We start from the raw sequence: 23,569 nt of genomic DNA, 5'->3' as shown, positions 1-23,569 counted from the left end.
GGGCCTGGGTCCCCCTACGTCCCCCTCTCAGCGCCCCAGAGTCCGGAAGGGCCTGCCGGCCTAAGGACTAGGCCAGAAGGCCGTATTTACCTCAAGGGGGAACTTTCAAAGACTGAGCTAGAAGGCCATATTTACCCCAACGGGGGGGGGGAGGGGGGACTTTAAAAGGCTAGGCCAGGATGAGGGAGTTCCCGAGCAAGGGGCGGCACCCCTCGACAGTCTACAATTACTACTTCTAATCTCTTAATCTGGTTGGGGGGACTAGAGTCCTGTTGGTGATAACCAGGAAACTGCATTAACAGGGATTTATTTCTTATATTTACATCATGTCAGTAAATTTACCTTTTTAATGTTAGGCCTTGAAAAACTATTATATAAGCGGCACTCACATTTAAATGGAATTTTCCTGATGCAACAAACCAAGTAGCCAACACTAGGTAGTCCAGAAATACCCATCTTGAAGAAAAATACTAGATTTACTTTCCAATTCTTCTCAGTAATTGTGTGCTGAGCTACACAAAACTAATGACTGTCCCTGCCCTGAAGTACAGGTTGAACCTCTCAAATCTGGGATTCTCTGGTCTAGCAACATTCATGGTCTGACAGGACCACAAATACTGTTGGACCAGAGAGCCCCAGCTGGCCAAGTTCAGAAGCATAGCCCAGGCTAGCCTGATGGTGAGGAGACCAGCTCCAGCGGAGCTATCACAGTAGAGACTGCAGTCCCAGCCAGGGCCGATGGTGAGGGAGTGAACTGGGAGGTAGTGGGGCTGGCCACCAGGAGCGCAGCCTTGGCTTGGGCTGGCACAATGGGGAGCGCAGTCTCGGTCGGGGATCATGGGGAGGGAACCAGAGCCTGAGTCCTGGCTAGTGCATTGCATGGGCACAGTCCTGGCTGGGGCTAGCGGCGGGGAGCTTAGCCCCAGTTGGGGCTGGAGTCCAAACCAGTGCATTAGTGGGGCGAGGTGAGGGCTAGAGGCAGGGGGCCGGCCCCTGTCCGGTGCTGGTGTGGTGTGGGATGCAGCCCCTGCCAGGACTGGCATGGGGTGCAGTTTGAGGCAGTGGCAGGCAACAAGAAGTGCTGCCCCACCTGGAAGCAGAGCCTACAGCTGGGTAAAGAGCTTTAACCTCCCCTGGTGTTCAGGGGGGTTCAATGCAGACTCCATTGTTCGGGGCCAGTCAGGTCCCGAGTGTGCTGGACAAGGGAAGTCTGACCTGTATCATGAAAACCAAAAATGTTAAGGCATTGCAGTTGTAATGAAGATCGTACCATTGTCTGAACAATTGTGGTTTCCGATGCTAGCTTTTTCTTCATGCTTACTACACAAGACTAAGCAAGAGAAACACATCTTTAAGGCTACTGTTTTCAGTTCAGACCTTTGATACAGAAATGGCATGTTCTGAATGGGCTACTCCTAACAATTTCTCAGACAAAAGGAGCATTAATATTCTGAAATGCTGGGAGAAGAAACCATGTGTGATTGGGTACGCTCTGACATGAGATCTATAAGTGCTCTTTCTGTTTGACAGTTTTATTTATCACTTTTTTTTCAGAAAACTTCACTTAATTAGATATGCCCCCACCTGATGCTGCATTGCAAACAGTTATAAATATTATTGCTTACTAAAAAAAAACCCAGGACACTCTTCATTTTTTTTTTTTTTTTTGGTGTTTGTAGTTCACTAGTTTGTCTGACTGCTAGTTTATGATCCATTTCATTTATAAACTTCTTAATTTTTGTTTTTTGCATATTAGCACAACATTGGAGTATCCAGTTGCAAATGCTGTAATAGAATATTTTAAAATTTGAACCAAAATTTCATGAAAAAATTGTGTTTTTGGTTTAAAAAATAATAGTGTAAAACTTTAATTACCAGACAAATGCCCGTAAATGATAGGTAAGATCCTTCACTTTGTCTCTAGTGCTAAAAATTAAATGAGCCCAAATCAAGGCAACTTTGGAGAACAATGCAGAACCCATCTTTTTGTCTTCCCTTCTTCCCCCCCTCCTCCCACTAAAGAGAGATGAAGAATTAATTCCTCATCTTTCTCAGAAGACAGACACCAGGGATCATCCTACTTAGCAAGTAATATACTGAAGTATGAGATAATTGTTTTTATACTTCATCCTTCGTAAAGGAGCATTTGGAAGAAGCAAAGAGCTGACCCCACCATGAAATCCACTTCTCTTCAACACTTAATGGAATTTAATTACTGTGCTCAGATGCATCAGTCAGAGGCATCGTAGAAAAATCGAAGATGATAGAACTGATGTTTTCTGGGTAATTAATAGGAAGTCTTGATACTAATTATAATAGGTGCATAGAAATATATATTTAGAGGGGGGAATAATATAAAGGGCTTTTGATAACAGTGTAGAGATGGTCTTTGTATTTAATTTATACAAAATGTCTGTTACAAAATGTTCAAATCTGATATATTGAAATAGTAGGACTGGATCAGCCTGGCAGCTAGGTAGAACAGTATGTTGCCACAAAATCATTGTTTTTGCACCAAACTCTTGGGATGCCAAGAGTTGAAAGTACTGTGGACTCACTATGTTCAGCCCTTGAGACATAGAAGAGCTCTTTTGTGATGCTCTTCCTGCTACTGCACAGAGGAACCCAAAGCCCTTTGCGAACAATAAATTAAGATGTGGTTTATGTATATACCCTGTATTACATAAACCACAACTTAGAAAGATTGACTACATTTCCAAAGACACTACAGAATCATTAACAGAGCTAGAATAAGAAGTCATGGTAGTGGTATTGGACACCTACCAGCCACATTAAAGACGAGTTACATACAGCGGTTAAATAATTTGATTAATCACTTACCTCTGGTAGGCTTCTCGCTGTTCTTTAGATTGCTGCTCTTATTCATATTTATGCTCCTTAGCAGAAGTACAAAATGAAGAAGGATTATAAATTGATGTGTTTTATTAGTTAACATTGCTTTTAAAGCAGATAAAAATTACAAAAGGCAAATAAAGTTGATTAGATTCTAGTGTTTACAGACAGGAAAAATTGACCACATAGGGTGGTAGTTTTCAAGAGATAATAAATCAGTTAAATTAATTCATATAAAGATAAACTTATGTCTTAGGCTCTAGTCTGATATGAGTGGGTGGGTGATTCTGGTATTGATGTGGAACTATGTATCCTTATTTATTTCTAATCAAATTTATATGCCAATGGAATTATGGGATGGCTCACATCAGTTCAACCAAGCAATTCTACAGTAACATTCAGAAGTTAGACAGATTATTTAATTATTAAAGAATGTAAATTTAATTCTGAATTACCTTGACTAGGTGATACTCAGAGCCAGGTTTTGCCAATGAAAAATTGTCACACAAGAACCCAGAATGTAATTTGCAGGTAATCATTTTAAAGCTATTCTACCTCTTTTGGCATTTCACCAGTACTTCCAGGTCTTATGCCACTTGAATCAAAGTTTCAGATAGTTGTTAAAGTCTTTAGCTTACAAGACAATTACAATTCTTTCTTTTTGTCTAAGAAATTGTCAGTTCTCTTGACTGCAAAAATCTATGTGATATTTAGGGTGAACGCTTTGAAACATTTAGCAAGTCTCACTGCTATCTTCCCAGGATAAAGTCTCCCATCCTTTAAGTGTGACCTACATTCTTTATTCCTAGATCTGTACATTTACATTTGGCCATGTTAAAATTGGCATGTCTATTTGCACCCAGTTTACTCAGGGATCCAGATAGCTGCCTATTACTGGCTAGTCCTCTTCATTATTTACCACTCTCCCATGAAAGCTCATGATACCATTTACATGTTTTGTTAGTCTGTACAGGATAAACTTAAAAAACAGAAAATGGTCAGGTAGCACTTCACAGACTAACTCGGCTACCCTCTGAAGCTTCCAATTTTTTATGTCAGCTGCAAACTGTATTAGTAATGACTATATATATTTTTTCCGCATCATTGATTAACAGTGTTAAATAGCATGGGGGCTAAGAACAGCTACTAGTAGGCCTCCACTAAATATAGACCTACTTTATGATGATTTACTGTTTACAATTACATTGATCATATCTATATTTAAAATGGACAACCTGGTCCGAACTGTATGGAGTATTTTGTGGTCAAGTTGCCTAGGAAATAAAACTTTCTTGGAGGGGTCTCTTATGGAATACCTTTAAATAACTTCAGTTTTCTAATATAGCTTCTTAGATCTAAACGTTGTCCATTAATATTTGTTATCATCTAGTAATAACATTATACTATACTGTATCAGATACTATAGCTTGAGCTTATGGTATCTCCAGTGCAAGTTTATAGGTTTAATGTACAATAGAAGGAAAAAGTAAAAGAGAAATTTACTTCACAACTTAGTAAGAGTTTGTAGTTAAGCCTAGCTAATTAGTTATTGCAGTTAATCAACCTGTGTGAAACATGAAAGCAACCGTAAGGTGGGGGAGAAGCCATTGGCCCTGGGGAGCAGACAGTGGGTGCCTCTACTCCCTCCCCTGAGAGCCCCCCGCCCTGACTACTGAGGCACCCAAACTCTGCCTTGAGTCCCTCCTTACACCCTAACCCTGACTCCTGCACCCTCCACACTCCTAACCTCCTTCCCTGAGTCTCCACCATTGCCAAGCCCCTGCCCAGGCCCAGCGAGCAAGGTGGTTGCCTTGGGCCCTGCACCTTCAGGGCCCTGTGCTGCCTGGCCACTCGCTTGCTTGCTGCCCTGGCTGGGAGCCACCCAGATGCGTAGCATAGTCAACCGCAGTGTGCCGCTTTGGGCCTGCTAACTCTTTGGCCAGGCCTGTCCCTGCCCTGACTCCCGCACCACCCACATCTCCAGCCCCCTTCCCTTAAGGACCGAAGAATTGACAGGTAAGACTTCTAGTAACAACATATATGAATACAACAGTAAGATAGAGAATAATAAATAGTTATAGGAACGTTTCTGTCAAATTATTCAAACATGAGTGCCTAAAGTGAGGTTTATAAATAAGTCGGAGCAGCAGGTAGTAAGCGCCTCTGAAAATTAGGACACATTTTTATTTGTGTGACTAAATATGGATTTCAGATCCTGTCTTTAGGAATACAGTCTGAAATGTTTGGCTCTATTTACATTAAGAGTGCATAAGAGTACATTATTCTTGTTCTTTATCCAGACCGCCTGTTGACATCAGTGGCAGCTCTGCTGGATCAGAAATATGCAGACTTAAGTTTATACCATAGCCTATAGCTCAGAATTAAATTTGGAATTAATCCTCTACTACAGGGATTTTCAAACTCTGGGCCGCAGCTTTGTTTACCTGCACCTCTACAAGTATGGGCGATTACAGCTCCTGTTGGCCGCAGATCACTGTTCCTGGCTAATGGGAGCTGCGGGAAGAGGTGTAGACCAGGACACTGCTTTTTGCAGCGCCCATTGTCCAAGAACAGTGAACCATGACCAATGGGAGCTGAAATGCGCAGGTAAACAGCCTGTCGTGGCCGGTTAATGGCTTGCCCTTAGAAGCAGCAACTCAGAGTTTGAAAATCCTGTTCTACAGAATGACTTTGATACCAAGAGAAAGTCATGTCTTCTTTCTTGGGGTCAGAGGACAGCTTGATACAGGCCTTTGTGAGAAGAGTCAGCAAATAAAATATGAAAAAGACTCCCCAAAGACTTACCTGGATGAAAAATAGTAGGACTTTTGTGGATTTTTAAGGTAATATTTACAGACGATCACTAGCGGAAAAAGATTAATATAGTGGAAATTCATTTAAACTAGCCATTACAATTTCATTATAACACATTTGAAAGAATAATCGTTTTCCATATCTTATTAAATGTTCCTCTCACATAGCAACATTTTTATATAAACTATAAAATAATTCAACAGAAATGTTTTTTTTTTTAAATAGCTTTCTGCCCTTTATGTACATCTTGCTTGTAGGTTCTTGCATGCAATGTTTTGTTCCTTTAGAGTGGTGCTTAAGCCCTGGCATGAGACCTAGCTGGACTGTAAAACTCTCCCTCAGCAGCTTGCCTATGCTTATGCCAGTTAACCTTTCTGCAAGGGGTTCTGCGGCTTATTTGCAGAATTCCATTTTTTTCCAATTATAAAACAAACATTAAGAGAGTCTTCTTTTTACCAATTAGGTCAAAGTCCTAAAATTTTAAGACCTAAACCACATGGTTTAGAGCGAACTGATTCACAAACCATAGGTGACTTTGCTACAAGAAGAAAGGGTATGTACTATAGCACTGTATGTTGTATGGGGCTTTGTATTTATTTTTAAAAGTATGTTTTTTTAAAGGTTAAACTCTTAATAAAGCATTGTCACTTCTAATGTTGTAATCTAAAATATTGGGCATATTTTACTTGCTAATCAACGTGTGTCTCATGCAGGGGGGAAACATCCTTACATTTTGAATAGTAAAATAAAGATTTACCAGAAGTTAACATTTTTATATGGACAAGTTTTGTTCTGTTCAGTTTATAGCTACTCATATTTCAGATTTAATTTTTATTTAAAAACATGGGTATGTGATCTACCAGTATGTTGTTTGAAACAACTTCCAATCAAGAGATAACATAAATGTCATAGGTAATTAATCTGCTGTTAACCAGATGTCAAGGTGCAGCAGAAGATTGATCATATTAATACAGTGATTTCATTTACATTTTTAATGAGTATTTTGAAGGTCGGGTCTGACTGGCTCATTATAAGCAGTAACTGTGCAGGTATTGAGTACAGTCACATGGGCTAGGACAAATACATACAAATGGCAAACTTATTTTTAAGCATGCTTCATCAGATGCATTTAGGGCTTGAACCAAAGCCTATTGACATAGATAGACTGACGTGCTGATTTCAGTGGGCTTTGACTCAAGATCTTATTACATGTCTACAGTAGTTGAATTTGGGCTGTTGATTGTAGCGGCTATTCAGCCTCATGCCTTATAAAGCTTTTGAACTGTGGTGGCATCCACCCTAGCCACTCATCCAGTAGTGTGTTTGTTGCTTAGATAAATTTAGTTCTTCCACCCTAACTCACTCTGCATGGCACCTTATTCCTAAAGCAGTTCATGGAAATAAATTATTGGGATTGTTTTAAATCAATGGGACTGCCTGTTAAATAAGACATTGCTAAGCATGAATTAAGATAGCAGAACCTGGTTCATCATAAGTTACTGATGTGTGCTGATACCCACTGAGCTACATGTAGGTTTTAACTGCAGTAGAGAAAGGTTTGTTGTGAGTAAGCCCAATAATTATTTATCTGTAGCATTTCATTTTTAAAAACATATTTACTTTGAAATCTGTACCAAGGGCTGACGTTTTTAGATACCCTTTAATCCTAAAACTGTCTGAAAATAGTCCCCTATCTGTAGAGAGTAAGTTCTGCTCCCTCTTATAAGAGTACCTCTGTTAAGCAGTTGATTTTTGTCAGTCCCACAAGTGGCCACTTTTACAGGCTTCACTGCAGATTAACTAAATTTCAGTTGTCTGATGTTGGATATTGGTAAGTAGGTTGATCTGACAACAGTCAGATGGGCTGTCAACAATCCTGTGTAGCTGATATTTAATTTTGTCTGTTTTGTGAAAATAATAATAATAATAATGTATTAATCACTCATAACTGTATTTTAAATCGCAAGTATGATTAAAAACTAAGATTAATGGTTAAGAGCCTTCCTTACAAGTCTTGCAATAGAGAAATCCATTGGTGTTTGTTTGCACAGCTCAGATTACTTATTCTTAATTTCATTTTTAGTTTATGGTATGGATTTACACTGTAAATTGTGTAAAAATGACACATTTCTCAGAATCCTATCACCTGAGGTTAATGGTGGTGGAATGTTTCTTATCCTTTTCTCTCAAGTTAAGCACTACAGAAAACTAAAATACCTATGGAAGCTGGATTCTATTCTGATTCATGCCTCATCAATTTAACTAAAAATTCCAGTTAAATGCCTCGCTTTTACCTCTACCACCTTAATAATGAGGTTGCAAATGCGTGAATGCAGAACTGGGTCTTCAGAGTCTTTCTCATTGACAAAGTTGCGTGAGCCAAGAAAATATTTCAAATATAGAGTTTTCAGGGCCAGCAGTTTTTTTTAAATAAAAGGCTAGCAACCAAAACTATACCCCTAGTTTTTTACTTATGAACTGAGCCAATTTGATAAGTCATTGTGGCACAAAAAATTTAGAATCTGAGAGTGCCATTTTCAGAATAGATTCTCATGTTGATCTTCAGCTTTCAAAATTCTCAATTAGTGGAGGCATTCATTATCAACATCATTATTATTCTGGAAAGTTTATAACACAGTGGTTCAGAAACCTTTCAGAAATAAACCAAATTTCCTGAGAGGTGTATTTTGCAATTTATGTGGAAATTTTTCACTTAATGGTGACTTAAAATAAAACGAATTATATTGATTTTTATGCATTGTTAGCCTTGAAATAGCCGCTGAATTTATATTTGTTTTCAAATGTTCTGTGCTTTAAGATTGTTTGTTTGTTTGTTTGTTTATATAGTAAAACCAGCTCCACTAGAAATAAAACCTCTGCCAGAATGGGAAGAATTGCAAGCCCCCGTTAGGTCTCCTATCACCAGAAGTTTTGCACGAGAGTAAGTCTCTGTGATCTTTTCTTTTTCGGTGTTTCTAGCAGACTGATGTGTGTGTGTGTGTGTGTGTGTGTGTGTGTGCGCGCGCGCGCGCGTGCGCACACAGCCATATGTGCAAGCATGTGTTAGATGTGTACATATAATTAATATAATTTGTAAAATAAAAAGGACAGTACATAACCTGAAAACTCAATTGTGGTAAAGTTGACTATGAGTTTTAAGTTCTAATATACTTTTTTCTTTGTTTACCAGGAGTTTTAAAATATTCTAGTTTGATTGTTTGTAAAATAATTCCTGGTAATTAGCTCCTCCAGGTTTCCTATGTCTCCCAGACCGGATTCAGTTCATAGCACAACTTCCAGCAGTGACTCGCACGACAGTGAAGAGAATTATGTATCCATGAATCCAAATCTGTCCACTGAAGACCCAGTATGTAAAATCTACATCTTAACTACTCTCTTCCTGTGCAGTCCTTTTAAATCATGCAAACACAAATCCTTCTTCCAGTCGGCAAACTTTTCTTTACATTTTCTGCATCCAAACAAAAAGAAAGCTTTTTTCTTCCTATAATTTTAGCTTTGTTTTAACATTGTAGGAGTGAGAGAGTTCAGAGTAGAGTTGCTCACTAAAGAGTAAGGTTAGTATGTCTACCATATATGTTGAGAGTAAGACATCTTTGAACAGAGTGATTTAAAATACATTCTTTCTCAAGCTCTCTGTCTTCTCCTTTCTGTAATTATTGTTCCTGAGCTATGCATCAGTAAGTAATCTGTTTCAGTGGAAATAAATAATGCTAGTATTCTCAAGCTATACCAGAGGCCTTTTGAAAAAGAAATGTTGCAATTAAACATATTTGCAAGAAACATAAGAAGGAACAAAAAAGTCGTAAGACATCTCCATTAATATTTCTTGTTCAAGTTCTTCTAAAAATATGTATGTTTATTATACTCCTTTTTTAAAAAAATAGGTATTTTATATATAAGATAAAATAATAATGATTATATTGTGTCTGTATTTCTTCAGATAGCAATTTGCTTTTAGTATAGTTATCCAAGAAATTGTTAGAAAAAGTGAACTGAATTTCATTTCACTTGCTCACATCAGATAGTGTATAGAAGTTGCTAACTGTGTGTACATTACATTAAGGTGTTCACCAAATGTATCATGAGTGATGCATGTTTTACCCAAATAGAAACAGAATTTGTAGTTGCATTTTAAAATAAAAGGTTAGTACATTCCTAAGAAAAACAGAGTTCAGAGCACTCTTGAACTTTGGGAAAGTTCATGATATCTGTAGCCAAACTTTTCAACTTGGGCATGTAATAGCTATTTTAAGTTTTTATATTTTCCTCATCACTTATATATAAGTGCTGCTTAGATTCTTATTTAGTAGGAATTAAAATACAAATAGTAATACTTTAAAGCACTGTGCAAGCATTAACTGATCCTCACAACAGCCCTGTTAAGGAGTTACTGGTAAGTAAGCAGTGATAGGTCCCATTTTCAGATGGTGAAACTGAGACACAGTGGTTGTAAATTACCTTAAGCTATGCAGCAAATTAATAGCAGAATCAGAATTAGAAATCAGGCATTTCTTTTTCCTGATCTGTGTTCAGGTCACTAGACCAAGATGCTGCTTAAGAAATTTAATTTTAAACTTAAACAAATGCATTTAATTTCATAGCTAGAGGATGGTCCATTGCTCATAAAATTTTCTATCTTCATACATCTCTCATTTGTCTAGGTTTTGGTATCAAATCCTTTTTGTTCTTTTAACTATATTTTAAGACTTTGTGGGTTTGTTTTTAATGGACACATCCTGCTTTTGGAATTGAGTGAAATATAGACCCTTTTCTACATAAAGATTAATGTTTTTACACATGCCAGAAACAATGATATAGGCAATAAAACATACTTTATATATGAACTACAGTAAAGCCCTTAGAAAGATGTTCGTAAAAACTCATATGCTTAATTGAGGCATTGGTGATAATGGAATAAATTGTGTACTGGAATATTTAAAAAACAAAACTGAACAAGCCCCCACCTAAATCAGCTCTTCAAGCATTGGGTTTTTTTCCCCAGTGATTTTTGAGATGGCTATAAAGTATTAGGTTTATAAAATGCACTGATATTATATAAAATTTTGGAAATTTTTCATTGATTCAGCTACAACTTAAAAAGGGTTCATAATTTTCTCATCCTTTTCTGTCATTGACTTTAATATATCTTATTCCCACATGTCATACTTCTGTTTAATTTAGTTAAATAAACAATATTCAGCATTTCCTTTCAAGTTGCTGTCAGCCTTACCCTGTCTTTCCTTCTGCCTGCTCTTCTTTTTTTGCTGACTGCTGCCCTCTGTCTTCCTTTTTTTTTCTTTATCTTTTAGAGAAGAGTCCTTCTATTGTACTGTTCCTATAACACCTGTTAAGAGGGAGGGATCAGGCTGGGAGAGGACAGAGGAGGTGAGGTGGTAAAATCTGGGCTAATTGAAAACAAGGTTAATGCAATATAATTTAGTTCATTTTAGGCAGTCCTGTCCAAATTTTCTAGAGCTAGAATAAACCTTTGCAGTTTTATCAACTGATTAATTCTTTTGGATTTTCAAATTAGTTACAATGATAGCTTTTGAATGAAATGCAAAGGGGTTGGGTTTTTTGGTTTTTTTTGGTCAAAACTTTACTAATATTATAAGGCTGGGTTTTTATCGAATGACTATTAATCGAAATACAGTGAAATACAAAAGTTTTTATTTAAGTAATGTTAAACTTGAGACACATAGTGTCAATCAGAAAATCTATACAATATGTTTAGCTAGTTTTTGTGTGTCAGAATTAGACACAATCTTTTTGGAGTGTCTATCTGAAGCTTGACTCCCCCTCCTCCCCTCCAGTCTTTTGACTCTGTGTCCCAAGATCAACATTAGTTAAACTTAATTTTTATTTTGAATATTGTTAGTTTATTAAGAATAGACTATAAACTATGCATTATTTACCACACCAGAAGATTTCCTTGTTGAATTCCCAAATCTGGACTGTTTAGATATTAGTGTTTTATAGACTAAGTAGAATATTAGAATGTTCATTGTTGCTGATTTGACTATTTTTATTATATTTTCAGATTTTGTTTGGCAGCAACAGTCTTGACGGAGGAAGTAGCCCTGTGGTAAAACCCAAAGGAGATAAACAAGTAGAATATTTAGATCTGGATCTAGATTCTGGGAAATCTACTCCACCTCGTAAGGTAAATGCAATAACTGTTAAAAAAAGACTGATCTAATGTACAAAACTGTTTTGCATGAAGAATATGAGAGTTGTTGCAAATTTAAACTGGAATCTCCTACTCAGTTTAAAAAAAAAAAAAAAAAGGCAAACCAGCAACTTCACCGCGTCCTCCGGGGCAAGAAAAGCTGCTCCAGGTCTCCCTGGTGTGCTGGGGGGGACTCCCCAGCACAGCAGGGAGACCCGAGCAAAGCCGCACAGGCGGCGGGACCCCGCTGCCCGTTCGGCTTTGCTCCTTTGCCCCGGAGCAAAGCCGCACAGGCGGCGGGGTCCCCTGCCTCTGCAACTTTGCTCCTGTCTCCCTGCTGTGCTGGGGGGGAGTCCCCCCCCAGCACAGCAGGGAGACCCGAGCAAAGCCGCACAGGCGGCGGGACCCCGCTACCCGTGCGGCTTTGCTCTTTTGCCCCGGAGCAAAGCCACAGAGGCGGGGGACCCCGCCGCTTGTGCGGCTTTGCTCGGGTCTCCCTGCTGTGCTGGGGGGGGGGACTCCCCCAGCACAGCAGGGAGACCCGAGCAAAGCCGCAGAGGCGGCAGGACCTCTGCGCCTCCGCGGCTTTGCTCGGGTCTCCCTGGTCTGCTGGGGGGGAGGGGGCGCAACTAGTGCGCCGCCCCCCCCCCCCCCAGCAGACCAGGCTTTTGTTGCAGGACGCCTGGGATAGAGCAGCTGGGGTGCTGCCGGGTTGGTCCTGCGGGGACCTACCCGGCAGTGCCCCAGCTGTTCTGTCCCAGGAGTCCAGATTCAGCCGCTGTTGAAACTGATCAGCGGCTGATTCCAGGAAGCCGGGGGCAGAGCAACTCTGCCTAGGGCTTCCTGTAGTCAGACGCTGATCAGTTTCAGCAGCGGCTGAATCTGGAGCCAGTTTCGACTTACATACAAATTCAACTTAAGAACAAACCTATAGTCCCTATCTTGTACGTAACCCGGGGACTGCCTGTATATCTTACCTAGTCCTTCCTGCTCAGATTCTCCTGTGGCTGTCAACTCTCAGTTGTATTTTTTCAAATATCAGCAAAATTGTGAGCTATGTATACATCAGTGTTGTCTGCTGTCTTGTTACAAAATCTAAGTTTTTATCAGAAATGTCTTTCACTGTTTTATTGTTCTCAGGTATAAGTGAAAGCACATGCAGTATGTTTAGTAGAGTAGGCAGTACTCACTAAATGTAGTATTATTTTTTTTAATATTTACTACACTCATAGCTCTGTTGCAAATGAACCTGAGTTCATTTTATTGTAAATATATGTTAATTTACTGTTTTGTCACTCTCCCCTTTCCAGAAAAAAAGCAGTGGTTCAGGGAGCAGTGTGGCAGATGAAAGAGTGGATTATGTTGTGGTTGACCAACAGAAAACACTAGCATTGAAGAGTACACGAGAAGCCTGGACTGATGGGAGGCAGTCTACAGAATCTGAAACCCCAACTAAAAGTGTAAAATGAAAATTCTACTATTTCTCAAAAAACAAAAGAAGTGTCATTTATCACAATGAATGTTGATGAAATACAGAACCATAACTGCCATGGTCCTGGACTGAACAGTACTTGACAGTTCACTGGTGTGTAGCTTTTTGAATTAATAGATGGAAGTCAATGGAGGCTTAAAATACATCAAAGAAATCTAAGTAAGAAGATGTTTTAAATATATCATCAAGGAAATCTTGAGATTTAAAATTGTGCCCTGTGGTCTCTGGATAATTCATAAAATGTAAATAATGTGTAAAAATAGTATTGCTTGGCTCCCAGAAAAACCTTTTGTTCTTCATTTAACACATTTGTAGTATTACTATGTTTATGCACTTTTTTTAGTTAAAATGTTGGTTCAGGTATTTGCAGTTAATGAACTTTAATGCCGAATTCACTTTAAGAATTTTCTCTTACACTACTATACATTACAATACTAGGTTAATTAAGCTACTTGTCAATACGGATATTAATGTTTGAACTACATTTTAACTACTTACAAATGATTTAGTAGAAGTAGTGTCACAATTTAATAATGTACTTGAAATGTCAACAGATAAACTTTAGTTAAATACTGTTTTATATTTAATACATGCAAAGAATATTTGGAAGTCTACAGGTTACCTTCCTAACAAAAATTGCTGTGAGTTGATAATAATGAACTATATTGATTTTAGGATCTAGTATTCTGGCTTAAACATTAGTTATTAGTGGTGAATGTCTGTTGTATTTTATTAATGACAGTGTTCTGTATTGATTGGGTGAAGATTCTGCAGGGTGGGATCTTACACTTTTAAAGATTGAACAATTAATTATCAAGTAAACCTGCAGACCAGTGATGGCATGCAGTAATGTTGTGATCTCACACTTATTAACAAGTAGTAACCTAGATATTATTTACAGGAGGTAGAATATATAAATAATCAGGTACGTACCAAGCACCGCTGTGCTAATACACTGATCAGGTATAGACAACGAATTTAATTTTATATTTCTTAGAAGTCCTAATGTTGGTTTTCATTTTGAAATTAATGGGACAGTTTGACATTCATTGTTTGTAGTACTAGCACGATACTGTGATTTTTGAATTAGATAGAACTCAAATGGAAATACTATGTTTAGACACGATAGTGCCCTTCCTAAATCTTTATTTTACTTAATTTCCTGCTTGGCCTTATATTTAGATCCCTATGCAACTGATATTTAATATCTGTTTTTTTTAAATAGATACTATGCCTAAGTGATCCCTTGTTGCTTTTTCCTGGTACAGGATTTAAAGCTTTGTATACTGTGATCCTTTTCATTCACTATCCCAGGTCCAAAAACACTCTGCCTTGGTTTAGAAACATATTTTAGATGTCAGGAAGAAAATAGTTTTTCTTCAGATACATTAATGACTTAAATTTATTATGTCTGGATTGAAAATTGACTAACACCTTTTTTTACACAGATGCCTTTAAATAAATTGTCTCTTTGTCCAGACTTTTAAATGTTGAATGAGTGTATATGTGTGTTAGTCTTGTTTTCTGTCATGATAGCCTTAGTACTGTGCCTAATCTACCATAGTTTTTTTTTCCAATCTACAATATGTAAACTGTTTTATTTTTAACAAGGGTTCTTTTTAAATTAGTAATATTTTGATGCTTTCAATGTTCTTTTTTTAAATAAAAATCTAAATACAGTGCATTTTGAGGTGAATTTTAAATAAATCAAATTGTTCAATTTTGATGTGTAACCTCTGTCAAATTAAATCACAAAACAATAAAAATTAAGTTATATGGGGAAAGTACCTACATTACCAAACAGAGATTTTTCTGTGAACATGCTAGATTTTAGATATAATACAGTACTTTTAAGAATCTTAACCTGAAATATTTTTAAAAGCCAGTTGCTGATGAAAAAAACCACCAAACTGAAAAATTGGACCAAATTCCTGACTGCTGAAGCCAGCGGAAGTAATGCCATGGTTTTGAGTGAAACTATGGTGTGATTATGTCTTTAAAAATAAAGGGAACAATTATATTAGGATTACCCTAATGCAAATTACTTTCAAGGATTGATGTGTTACCGTGCATAATTATTTTTGCTGGTGAGCAAACTTTCCTGCAGATGAAGCATGTGTAAGCAAAGCATGCATTTGGTAGTCCAAGTAATATGGGGTAGTCTTATTTGGGATTCTAATTTCTAATTTTATGGATACACACTATTAAAGAAGAGACGGTGGGAGCTAATTCACATCTCATACCAATCCCACGCAAGTGTTCAGAACTTCACTGGAGTTATTTCAGTTTTAAACTGGTTTTAGTGGAGAATCAGACCTTTTATTTATCCTGAACAATAAATGTGGTGCTTTTCAAAGGGCTATTATGAAGGGGGTTCAGGGCCAAATTATACCCTCGTATGGAAATACACATTGAGGAGGCCTCAAACACTGGGTTGAAATTCAGAGTTTTCTTTCAATTCTCTTGACGGGTGGGAGAATTCAGGGCGGGAGGAGGTGTTTATAAAAGAGCATTTCTCCCTCCCCTTTCTCCTCTCCTTCATTCCCTGACAGTGTGGCCCCGTCGGGATTTGCCACTGTCATATATACATTTTTAACTCCAGTATTCTTCTTAGCAGACAAGTAGCAATTGAAAAATTTCTGTGATTCTTTTCACCATTTTAGTGCTTTAGGGCCATTTATTTTTTAACCTGGGTTTCCTAAATTTGGGCACCCATATCAATATTTAAATACCTAAAATAAATGATTTTTCAGAAGTTCTGAGCACCTCTGATTCCTTTTGGCTTCAATGCTTAATTTCAGGTACACAAAGTTGAAAATGTCAGCCCTCTTTGACTAGACAAAAGGCATACTTTGTGGTGCACTTACATTCTCACTTGAGTTACAGCTCCCATTACATTAAACTTTTTCATTCAAGAACATCCATGATCTAAGTTTCGATGAGCAGAATTTGAGTATTTATCGTTTTTCTTTCGAAAAACAATCAAGGACCAGCTTCAGACTCTGCACATAGCATGGATATAAGGCTTTTCAAACAATATTGTTGTGGTTTTCTTGGCTGTTCTGTATTTTAATATATTTTTTATATTAATTTTTGGTATGACATTATTGTCAGCTTGTACTGCCTCAAGGATGTTGAAAGTAAGGGTGGTACTGTATTGTGTACTTTGTTTCTAATAACATAACTAAAGTAGGATTGTATGCTGCCTGTTAGTTGTCATGCTCATCTGTTCTGCTGCTGTGAATCTGACTTTTTTATATCTGTTGAATTTTAAATTTAGAGGAAGCAGAGGAAAAGTTAGAATAATGGCCTATTGTGTTTTTTGGTTATTAACTTTATACAGGTACTCAGGTATTATAGTAATAGGTGCTATTTTAAGGACCTCAATAGGTATGAATGCAATAGAAGTTTGTCTTGGTTATGTGTTAAGATTTTTTAAAGGAACAGGTAAGCTTCAACTTGCTTTGTTGCTATAGTATATTGTGAATTACTGGATGGATGCAACTCAAAAATATTTTTCAGTTTCATGCTAAGAGAGTTTCATGCTAAGAGTTGGTTTCTTCTTAGACTGAAATTTGGCACTTCTCTAGCAAATCTTCTCATAGTTTCCCTCTTCCTTGTGATGCCTCCTTGTTTGCGTTAGACACTAAATAGAATTCTGACTCTTTTTGGCAGTTTTTAAAAATGTATATATTGGTCTATTACAGAAGAAAGTGTCTCAGAAGGGTAGCCATGTTAGTCTGTAACTTTAAAAATGAGTAGTCTTGTGCCTACGAAAGCTCGTGATACTATATATATATTTGTTAATATCTAAGGTGCCACAGGATTACTCATTCTTACAGGAGAGAGAGAGAAAAACAAATCAAAAGGAAATTCATGAAAACTAAAAACTATGTGGTACTTAGAGTACTAAGAAGCTGACTTCAAAAATGCTCGTATTTCAGTGGCACCAAAGGGCATCATCTTAAGTTTCTTTTTTATTAAGTACTAATGGCCACATTTCATAAATTGTTGCTTATTAAGTGTATTTCCTCACAAGCTGTTGAAATGTACAAACTGCAAAATACAGTAGACTTCCGATAATCCGGAACCTATGGGACCTACGTGGTGCCAGATTATCAGATATGCCGGACTATCAGGAGGTACTATAAAATGGTTTTATATATATATATATATATATATATATATATATATATACACACACTGTATACATTATATACTGTATATAAAGTGTTCTTAACCCTTTTTATTGTACATACTGTATACAGTATACTGTAATGTTTTAGTTTTTTAAAGCCTTTTTTACCCTTTTTGCTCAGTTCAGCTGCTGCCGCTGTTACCTTGTAACTCATTTTTTGCCGAAGCTCACTCACTAGGCTCTTGCCATTTTGATGCTGGACTATCAGGAGTGCCGGACTATAGGATGCCGGACTATTGGAGTTTTACTGTACAGTGTTTCTGCTGTGTGGAAGGCCTTATAAAGTGGCCCTAATGGAAAAAGGTGGAGATGCAGAAGTGTGTTCATTAATATATTCTAACTCACTTGAGACATTTATTTTATTAAATGAAGCTTGTTTGGCAGTCTCTTCACTTGTGGCAGTTTTGCCACTGCCACACACATGGCTTATGAGATGTAACATAGTATTGCTATTTTAATAATGTAATTTAGATTTCATTGCTTCATTTAGCTAAATGGGGGCCACAGGCAAGTCTAAAGACTCCCTGCTGTATTATGAGCTAATACTGATTGTGTCAGTCCACTGTGTTGAAAGTATTTCTGACTTTAAGTAGAATTCACAGCTGTTAGTGTTAAATTGCAATCTTACAAAATTGCCCTAAAAAAATATCGGCCCACAGACAAATCTTGTTTCCCCTTTTTTACCATTACAATTTTGTATGAAAAACTGAATGATATTCACTTGCCTATTGCAAAAACAAAAAACCCCCACACGCACATGTTCGAGGGAATACAGTTTTGCAAGCCTGTTATATTCTAACTTAATTAGTTTGGATTTTCACCTGTAATATCAGAACAACTGATTAATATCTAAAGGCATACTAAGTTGTGAAGAGCATACTCCGTGCTTTCCTCATTTGCTCAATGGTTCCAGGTTATGGCACTAAACACTTTCATAAAGGTTTCTTTCTTGCCTGTCTTCAATGTGGCAGTATCATCCAGAAAATGAGTCCGGAAAAGTGTGCATTTTTGTCCAACAGTTACTCTCTCTGTAGAAAATCATTTTAATTGGCATGGATGAAATAGAGAGAGCCAAACTGGTTTTTAAAACTTAGCAAGCAGTAAAGTATCTGTAGGTTATCATTTTCAACCTGTCTCAAGGGCCAAAAGGTGGGACACAATTTTTAAAAAAAGGATGAAAGTTTGAGATGTTGATTAATTTCTTTGACATGAATAGTTTCCTACAATCTATTTTTTTTAATGATTGAGCATTTCTTCTGATGAAGGTGATTTACAGTACCAGAAGTGGGATGACAGGAGGTGGGTGAGATATGGGACTAGTTGAAAGGTGTGCCTTCAGGTGAAGGGATAAGCTACTGCTGTTTGCATTGTATTTCACTTTTAGTTTCTCCTTCAAAGAAAATCTCTAGGGACATAACTGCCAAGATTTCATTTGGGAATTTGCTCACAGAAGTAGTAGACTAGTTTAAATTACCTACCAAGAATTTCTCTTTCGTCCTTTTTCAGATTAAATTCATCTTGTTGACTTTTTGTTCTTCTAGCTATTTAAAATGAATTTTGCAATGTAATGTGTACGCTTAAGATATAATAAACTAAAAGCACTTTGGTAAATTCAAATTCAACTACAGTGTGTTATGCAATGCTTCCCAGTCAAGAGATTTTCCTGTTTCTAAATAATATAGCATTAACCAGTGCCTTTCCTTTTCTGTTAAGAGCCAAGAAGAAAATAACTTAAAACTGAAATAATAAAAAAGGTAATTGATTTTAGTCTATTGAAAAAAAAATTATTCAGAGGAGTATACAATATGGGCATCAAAGCTGCTTATAATGAAGTCTGTCAAATTTAATTTTCTAGCCAACTTTCAAAGTTATTACCTTCAACCAATCAGCACATTTTCTATATACCTTAGGGTATTTAATAGCACCCAGCATTGTGTCTAAGCCCTTCCTGGTTAAATTATGCCTGGAAAAAAAAAGAAAATGAGAACATGTTGTATATTCAGTTTGAAAAGATCCATTAAAGTTTGAACATTGTTATATAAAAGGTTTTAAAATATGCGGTCTGCTGCTTTTTCCAACTGCCTTTCAGTGGTGTGGGTGGTGAGAAAAAGTGCATTGTTATACTGTGTACCTAGATGCCTTGATTGCCTTTGTGATATTATACTGAAAATGGAACTCCTGCACATAAGAAGTATAGCATCAAATAAAATCATACTTCTCAAGGTGTAATTATGACTTTTAAAAATTGTTTTCTGTTTCAAAATAAGGGAAATATAGATAGTTCTGGATTCAGAACAAAAAGCTTGCATAAAGACTTTTAATATTTTCTCTAAATTATTGTACTAAAAGGCATGTTTTGGTCAACCTATTTTTAAAACTTATCTACAGATGAGGGTGCTGATGTTTAAAATACCGAGTATTTGTTACTGAAAGATAGCATGTTAATTGTGTTTAAAAGTTGCTCTGTGTTTCCCCTTCTTCTTCAATTGGCAAAATGGGGTGGGGCCAATAATATGAATAATGTCCTATTTTTACTTATTTGATAAAAAATTTCCCTCACTGGCACACTTTGTAAGTCAATAGGTTTTTAAATTATGTAGTCTTTACGAATACTTTCATGGATGGTATCATTCAGAGAGAATATTGGCTCTTGGTTCCCTAACCTGTAATTATGTTGGATAGCCACATGACTAGAAATGTTATAGCTACGTAGCGGGAAACTTTGTCAGACAATCAAATGCTTCTTTTTGGGACTTTTTCTCTCCTCCTCATGCTAATGAAAAGTGCCAAACTGACAGCCTTGAGAAGATATCTTCTGTTAACAAAACAACATATAAGTTAGGGAAACTGCAGATTTCCCCACACGGCCCTGCCTTAGTACCTCCAGCCTGATCTGCACCTTGTGAGAGGAAAAAACTTAAACAACAAATAGTCTAGTAGCAGATTAAAGACTAACAAAACATGTAGATGATATCATGAGATTTCGTGGGCACAACCCACTTCTTCAGATGACAGGAGACTCTCTTGTGAGAGAGTCATTCAATCTTGGTCTTTCCATTGAGGCTTCCCTCAAGGTTGCACATCATGGCCAGTTTACAAAAATACAAGTATATAATACACACTACAAAGCTATGGTATATTTTCAAAATGAGTTTTTAAATTACAGGTTAAACTTCTCTACTCCAGAACTCTGGTCTGGGAACATCTGTCGTCCAGAATTATTTTAGTTAGACAGATGTGCACTTTTCATAGGTGTGGCCAAGTTTCCCATGATCCCATCTAGTTTGTTTACAAACCACCAGTCCAACTCTCAGTGTTCTGTGCTGTTATTTAGCTCTAATTTACCTCTAAATGTCCTCTTAACAGACCAGTAAGCAGTGGAAGTGTCGGTAATGCTGCTAGACAATATTGATCTCCTCTTGTTTGTAAAATTCTCTTGTTTGGAATTGGTCAGGTCTGAAGAGTACCAGATTAGAGAGGATCAACCTATAGTTAGCAATAATTAACATATCAAGAGTAAAAAGTTCAAACCACTGGTACTCAAAGGGCACGTCTAGACTGTTTTTTTTAAAAGGAGATATGCAAATTTGGTGCTAATTTGCATATCTTCCAATCACATTTTCAAAAGCGGGTCTTTCAAAAGTGAAAGTAGTCTGGATGCAATTTTTGGGGGGAAAAAACCCCTTTTTCGAAAAACTGCGTAAACCTCCTTTTTTTAGGAAGAGCGTTTTGTCCCCCGAAAAAGTGGGTTTGGTTTTTTTTTTGGAAAAAACCTGCGTCCAGACTACTTTCATTTTCAAAAGACCCACTTTCGAAAATGCAATCGGAAGAAGATAGGCAAATTAGCACCAAATTTGCATATCTCCTTTTGGGAAAAAAAAACTCCATAGTCTAGATGTGCCCAAAGTTAGGTTCCTAAAATTATATTTAGCCTTTAGAGTGCACTAGAATCACATTTGGAAGCTTACTCTACAGCCATGAGGTCAAGCATCTGATTTTTTTGTTCAGAAAGAAAGCTGAAATCATCACATACCCACTTGATTCTGGGAGCTGGGGATTTAAGGAAAACAATCATTATACTGAATCATGAGTTAGCAACACTGCTGGCCCACCCTGTCACAAGAACAGCACAAAGCAGAACTAGGACCTATTGATTGGTGATAAGCTCCACCTTGTGCATATAGGAGGCAGCCACTCTCAGAAATTCCAGTAATCAAGCTCATCAGATCATCCCCTGCAGTCTGGAAGCAGCAAGCTCAGCCCACCAGACAGAACTGCTTGAGAGAAACCCTGTGACCAATGCCAGAAGGGGCACTGATGATCTCTCGAGAGCTTTGTCCAGCTTAACAAAGGAGACACGGTAACATTCAAAAAGGTTTTACTTAATAGCAAAGGGAGAAGCAAAATTAATCAATACTCAGTCTTTTTTAAAAGGATAGGATAAAATATGCCATGGAGACAAGGATATATTCATCTATTGTTATTTGCATTATAAAGTGTAGGAGTCTCAAGCAGATACCGGGATCCCATGGTGTGAGGCACTGGAGAAAAACATAAGAACGGCCGTACTGGTCAGACCAAAAGTCCATGTAACCCAGCATCCTGTCTTCCAACAGTGGGCAATGCCAGATGCACTAGAGGGAGTAAACTGAACAGGGAATCATCAAATGACCCCTCCCTGTCACCAATTTCCAGCCTCTGACAGACAGAGGCAAGGGACACCATTCTTATACATCCTGGCTAATAAGTATTGACGGACCTAACCTCCATGATCTTGTTCTTTTTTGAGCCCTGTTAAAGTCCTGGTCTTCACAACATCCTCTGGCAAGGAATTCCACGGGTTGACTGTGAGTTGCGTGAAGAAATACTTCCTTTTGTTTGTTTAAAACCTGCTACCTATTAATTTCATTTGGTGACCCCCTAGTTCTTATGTTAAAACATTCACATAACAAAAAAGACAATCCCTGCTCCAAAGAAATTACAGGCAGTCCCCCGGGTTACATGGATCCGACTTACATCGGATCCCTACTTACAAACGGGATGAGGCAACCCCACACCAGCTGCTTCCCCCCAGCAGACCAGGGAGAAGCGAAGCTAGCACCCCCCTCCCCCCCGAGCAGACCAGGGAGACGCTGAGCGGCTTTTCTCAGCAGACACCTCAGCTTGAGAATAAAGGACTGAGGGAAGTGAGGTGTGGAAGAATAAAACTGAGCTCTGGAGAAATGTTTGGCTAGAGTTTCCCCTACAATATGTACCAGTTCTGACTTACATACAAATTTAACTTAAGAACAAACCTACAGTCCCTATCTTGTACGTAACCCGGGGACTGCCTGTATAGTCTAAGTAGGGCTAGAGACTTTGCTGGCTATACTGCCTCTGATCATGTGTAACACTCTTATGCATTAATTCCTCTCTTTTTTTTTTCCTGTTGTTTCATGAATGAACTATATACTGTATATAATTTAAAGTAGCTCTGAATTTTATTTATGAGGAGGAGGGATTTTTTCCGTGGAAAAATCCATTGGCCTGAAATTCAGGAAACCTGGCATCCAACTTACTCAAGCATGTTTTCTTTACTTGAATGGGGAAATTATTTGTAATATTTTCAATTGATGATCGGGTTCTGATTTCTACTATATTGACTGGGGGAAAACATTGAAAGACTTCTATGCACACATTTCAGCTAAGGATTGGTAAACTCAATTCAATTTTCTATGTTGTGCCAGTGGTTGCTCAAAATGGGAATTATCTGTGCTATATTTACACTTGAGAGTGTCTTGTAGAACTATATTCCTGGTCTATATCTCCAGGAATCTTTCCTGGCTTCTCCAAGTAGGCAATAGTTAAAGACTTGGTAAACTTCAGAAAGAGTGCTGTTCATTATGTAGAGCAAAATTTGCCCTGTGTGGAGAGGGCCTACACAAGCTCTATACCCCGTTTTTAAGTCTTCTAGCTAGAATTTCACTTATACTGCATATCCTCAGTAGCATCTTCACTTCTCACACTTGTGATTAATATTCCG

At 37.6% G+C, this 23,569-nt stretch overlaps 1 protein-coding gene across 6 annotated transcripts in view; it reads left to right on the top strand.

Moving 5' to 3' along the window:
• Positions 1 to 15,031, top strand: part of GAB1 (GRB2 associated binding protein 1) — a 132,368-nt gene extending 117,337 nt beyond the window's left edge. For 2 of the 6 annotated variants that reach the window (XM_006131771.2, XM_025189015.2), the window contains 5 exons: positions 6,131 to 6,220; positions 8,515 to 8,608; positions 8,911 to 9,034; positions 11,729 to 11,851; positions 13,168 to 15,031. In XM_006131771.2, coding sequence (XP_006131833.1) covers positions 6,131 to 6,220; positions 8,515 to 8,608; positions 8,911 to 9,034; positions 11,729 to 11,851; positions 13,168 to 13,326 — 590 coding nt within the window. In that variant the 3' untranslated portion in view covers positions 13,327 to 15,031. Of the gene's footprint in view, positions 1 to 6,130; positions 6,221 to 8,514; positions 8,609 to 8,910; positions 9,035 to 10,997; positions 11,074 to 11,728; positions 11,852 to 13,167 lie in introns of all 6 variants that reach the window. The other 4 variants (XM_006131772.2, XM_025189016.2, XM_075929893.1 and 1 more) reach the window with 3 other exon arrangements.
• The last annotated feature ends 8,538 nt before the right edge of the window (positions 15,032 to 23,569 follow it).

Source organism: Pelodiscus sinensis, chromosome 5 (genome assembly GCF_049634645.1).
Source record: "Pelodiscus sinensis isolate JC-2024 chromosome 5, ASM4963464v1, whole genome shotgun sequence".
Taxonomy (NCBI): Eukaryota; Metazoa; Chordata; order Testudines; family Trionychidae; genus Pelodiscus; species Pelodiscus sinensis.
The sequence above is the reverse complement of the archived record's forward strand: the minus strand, read 5'-3'. Positions and strand labels throughout refer to the sequence as shown.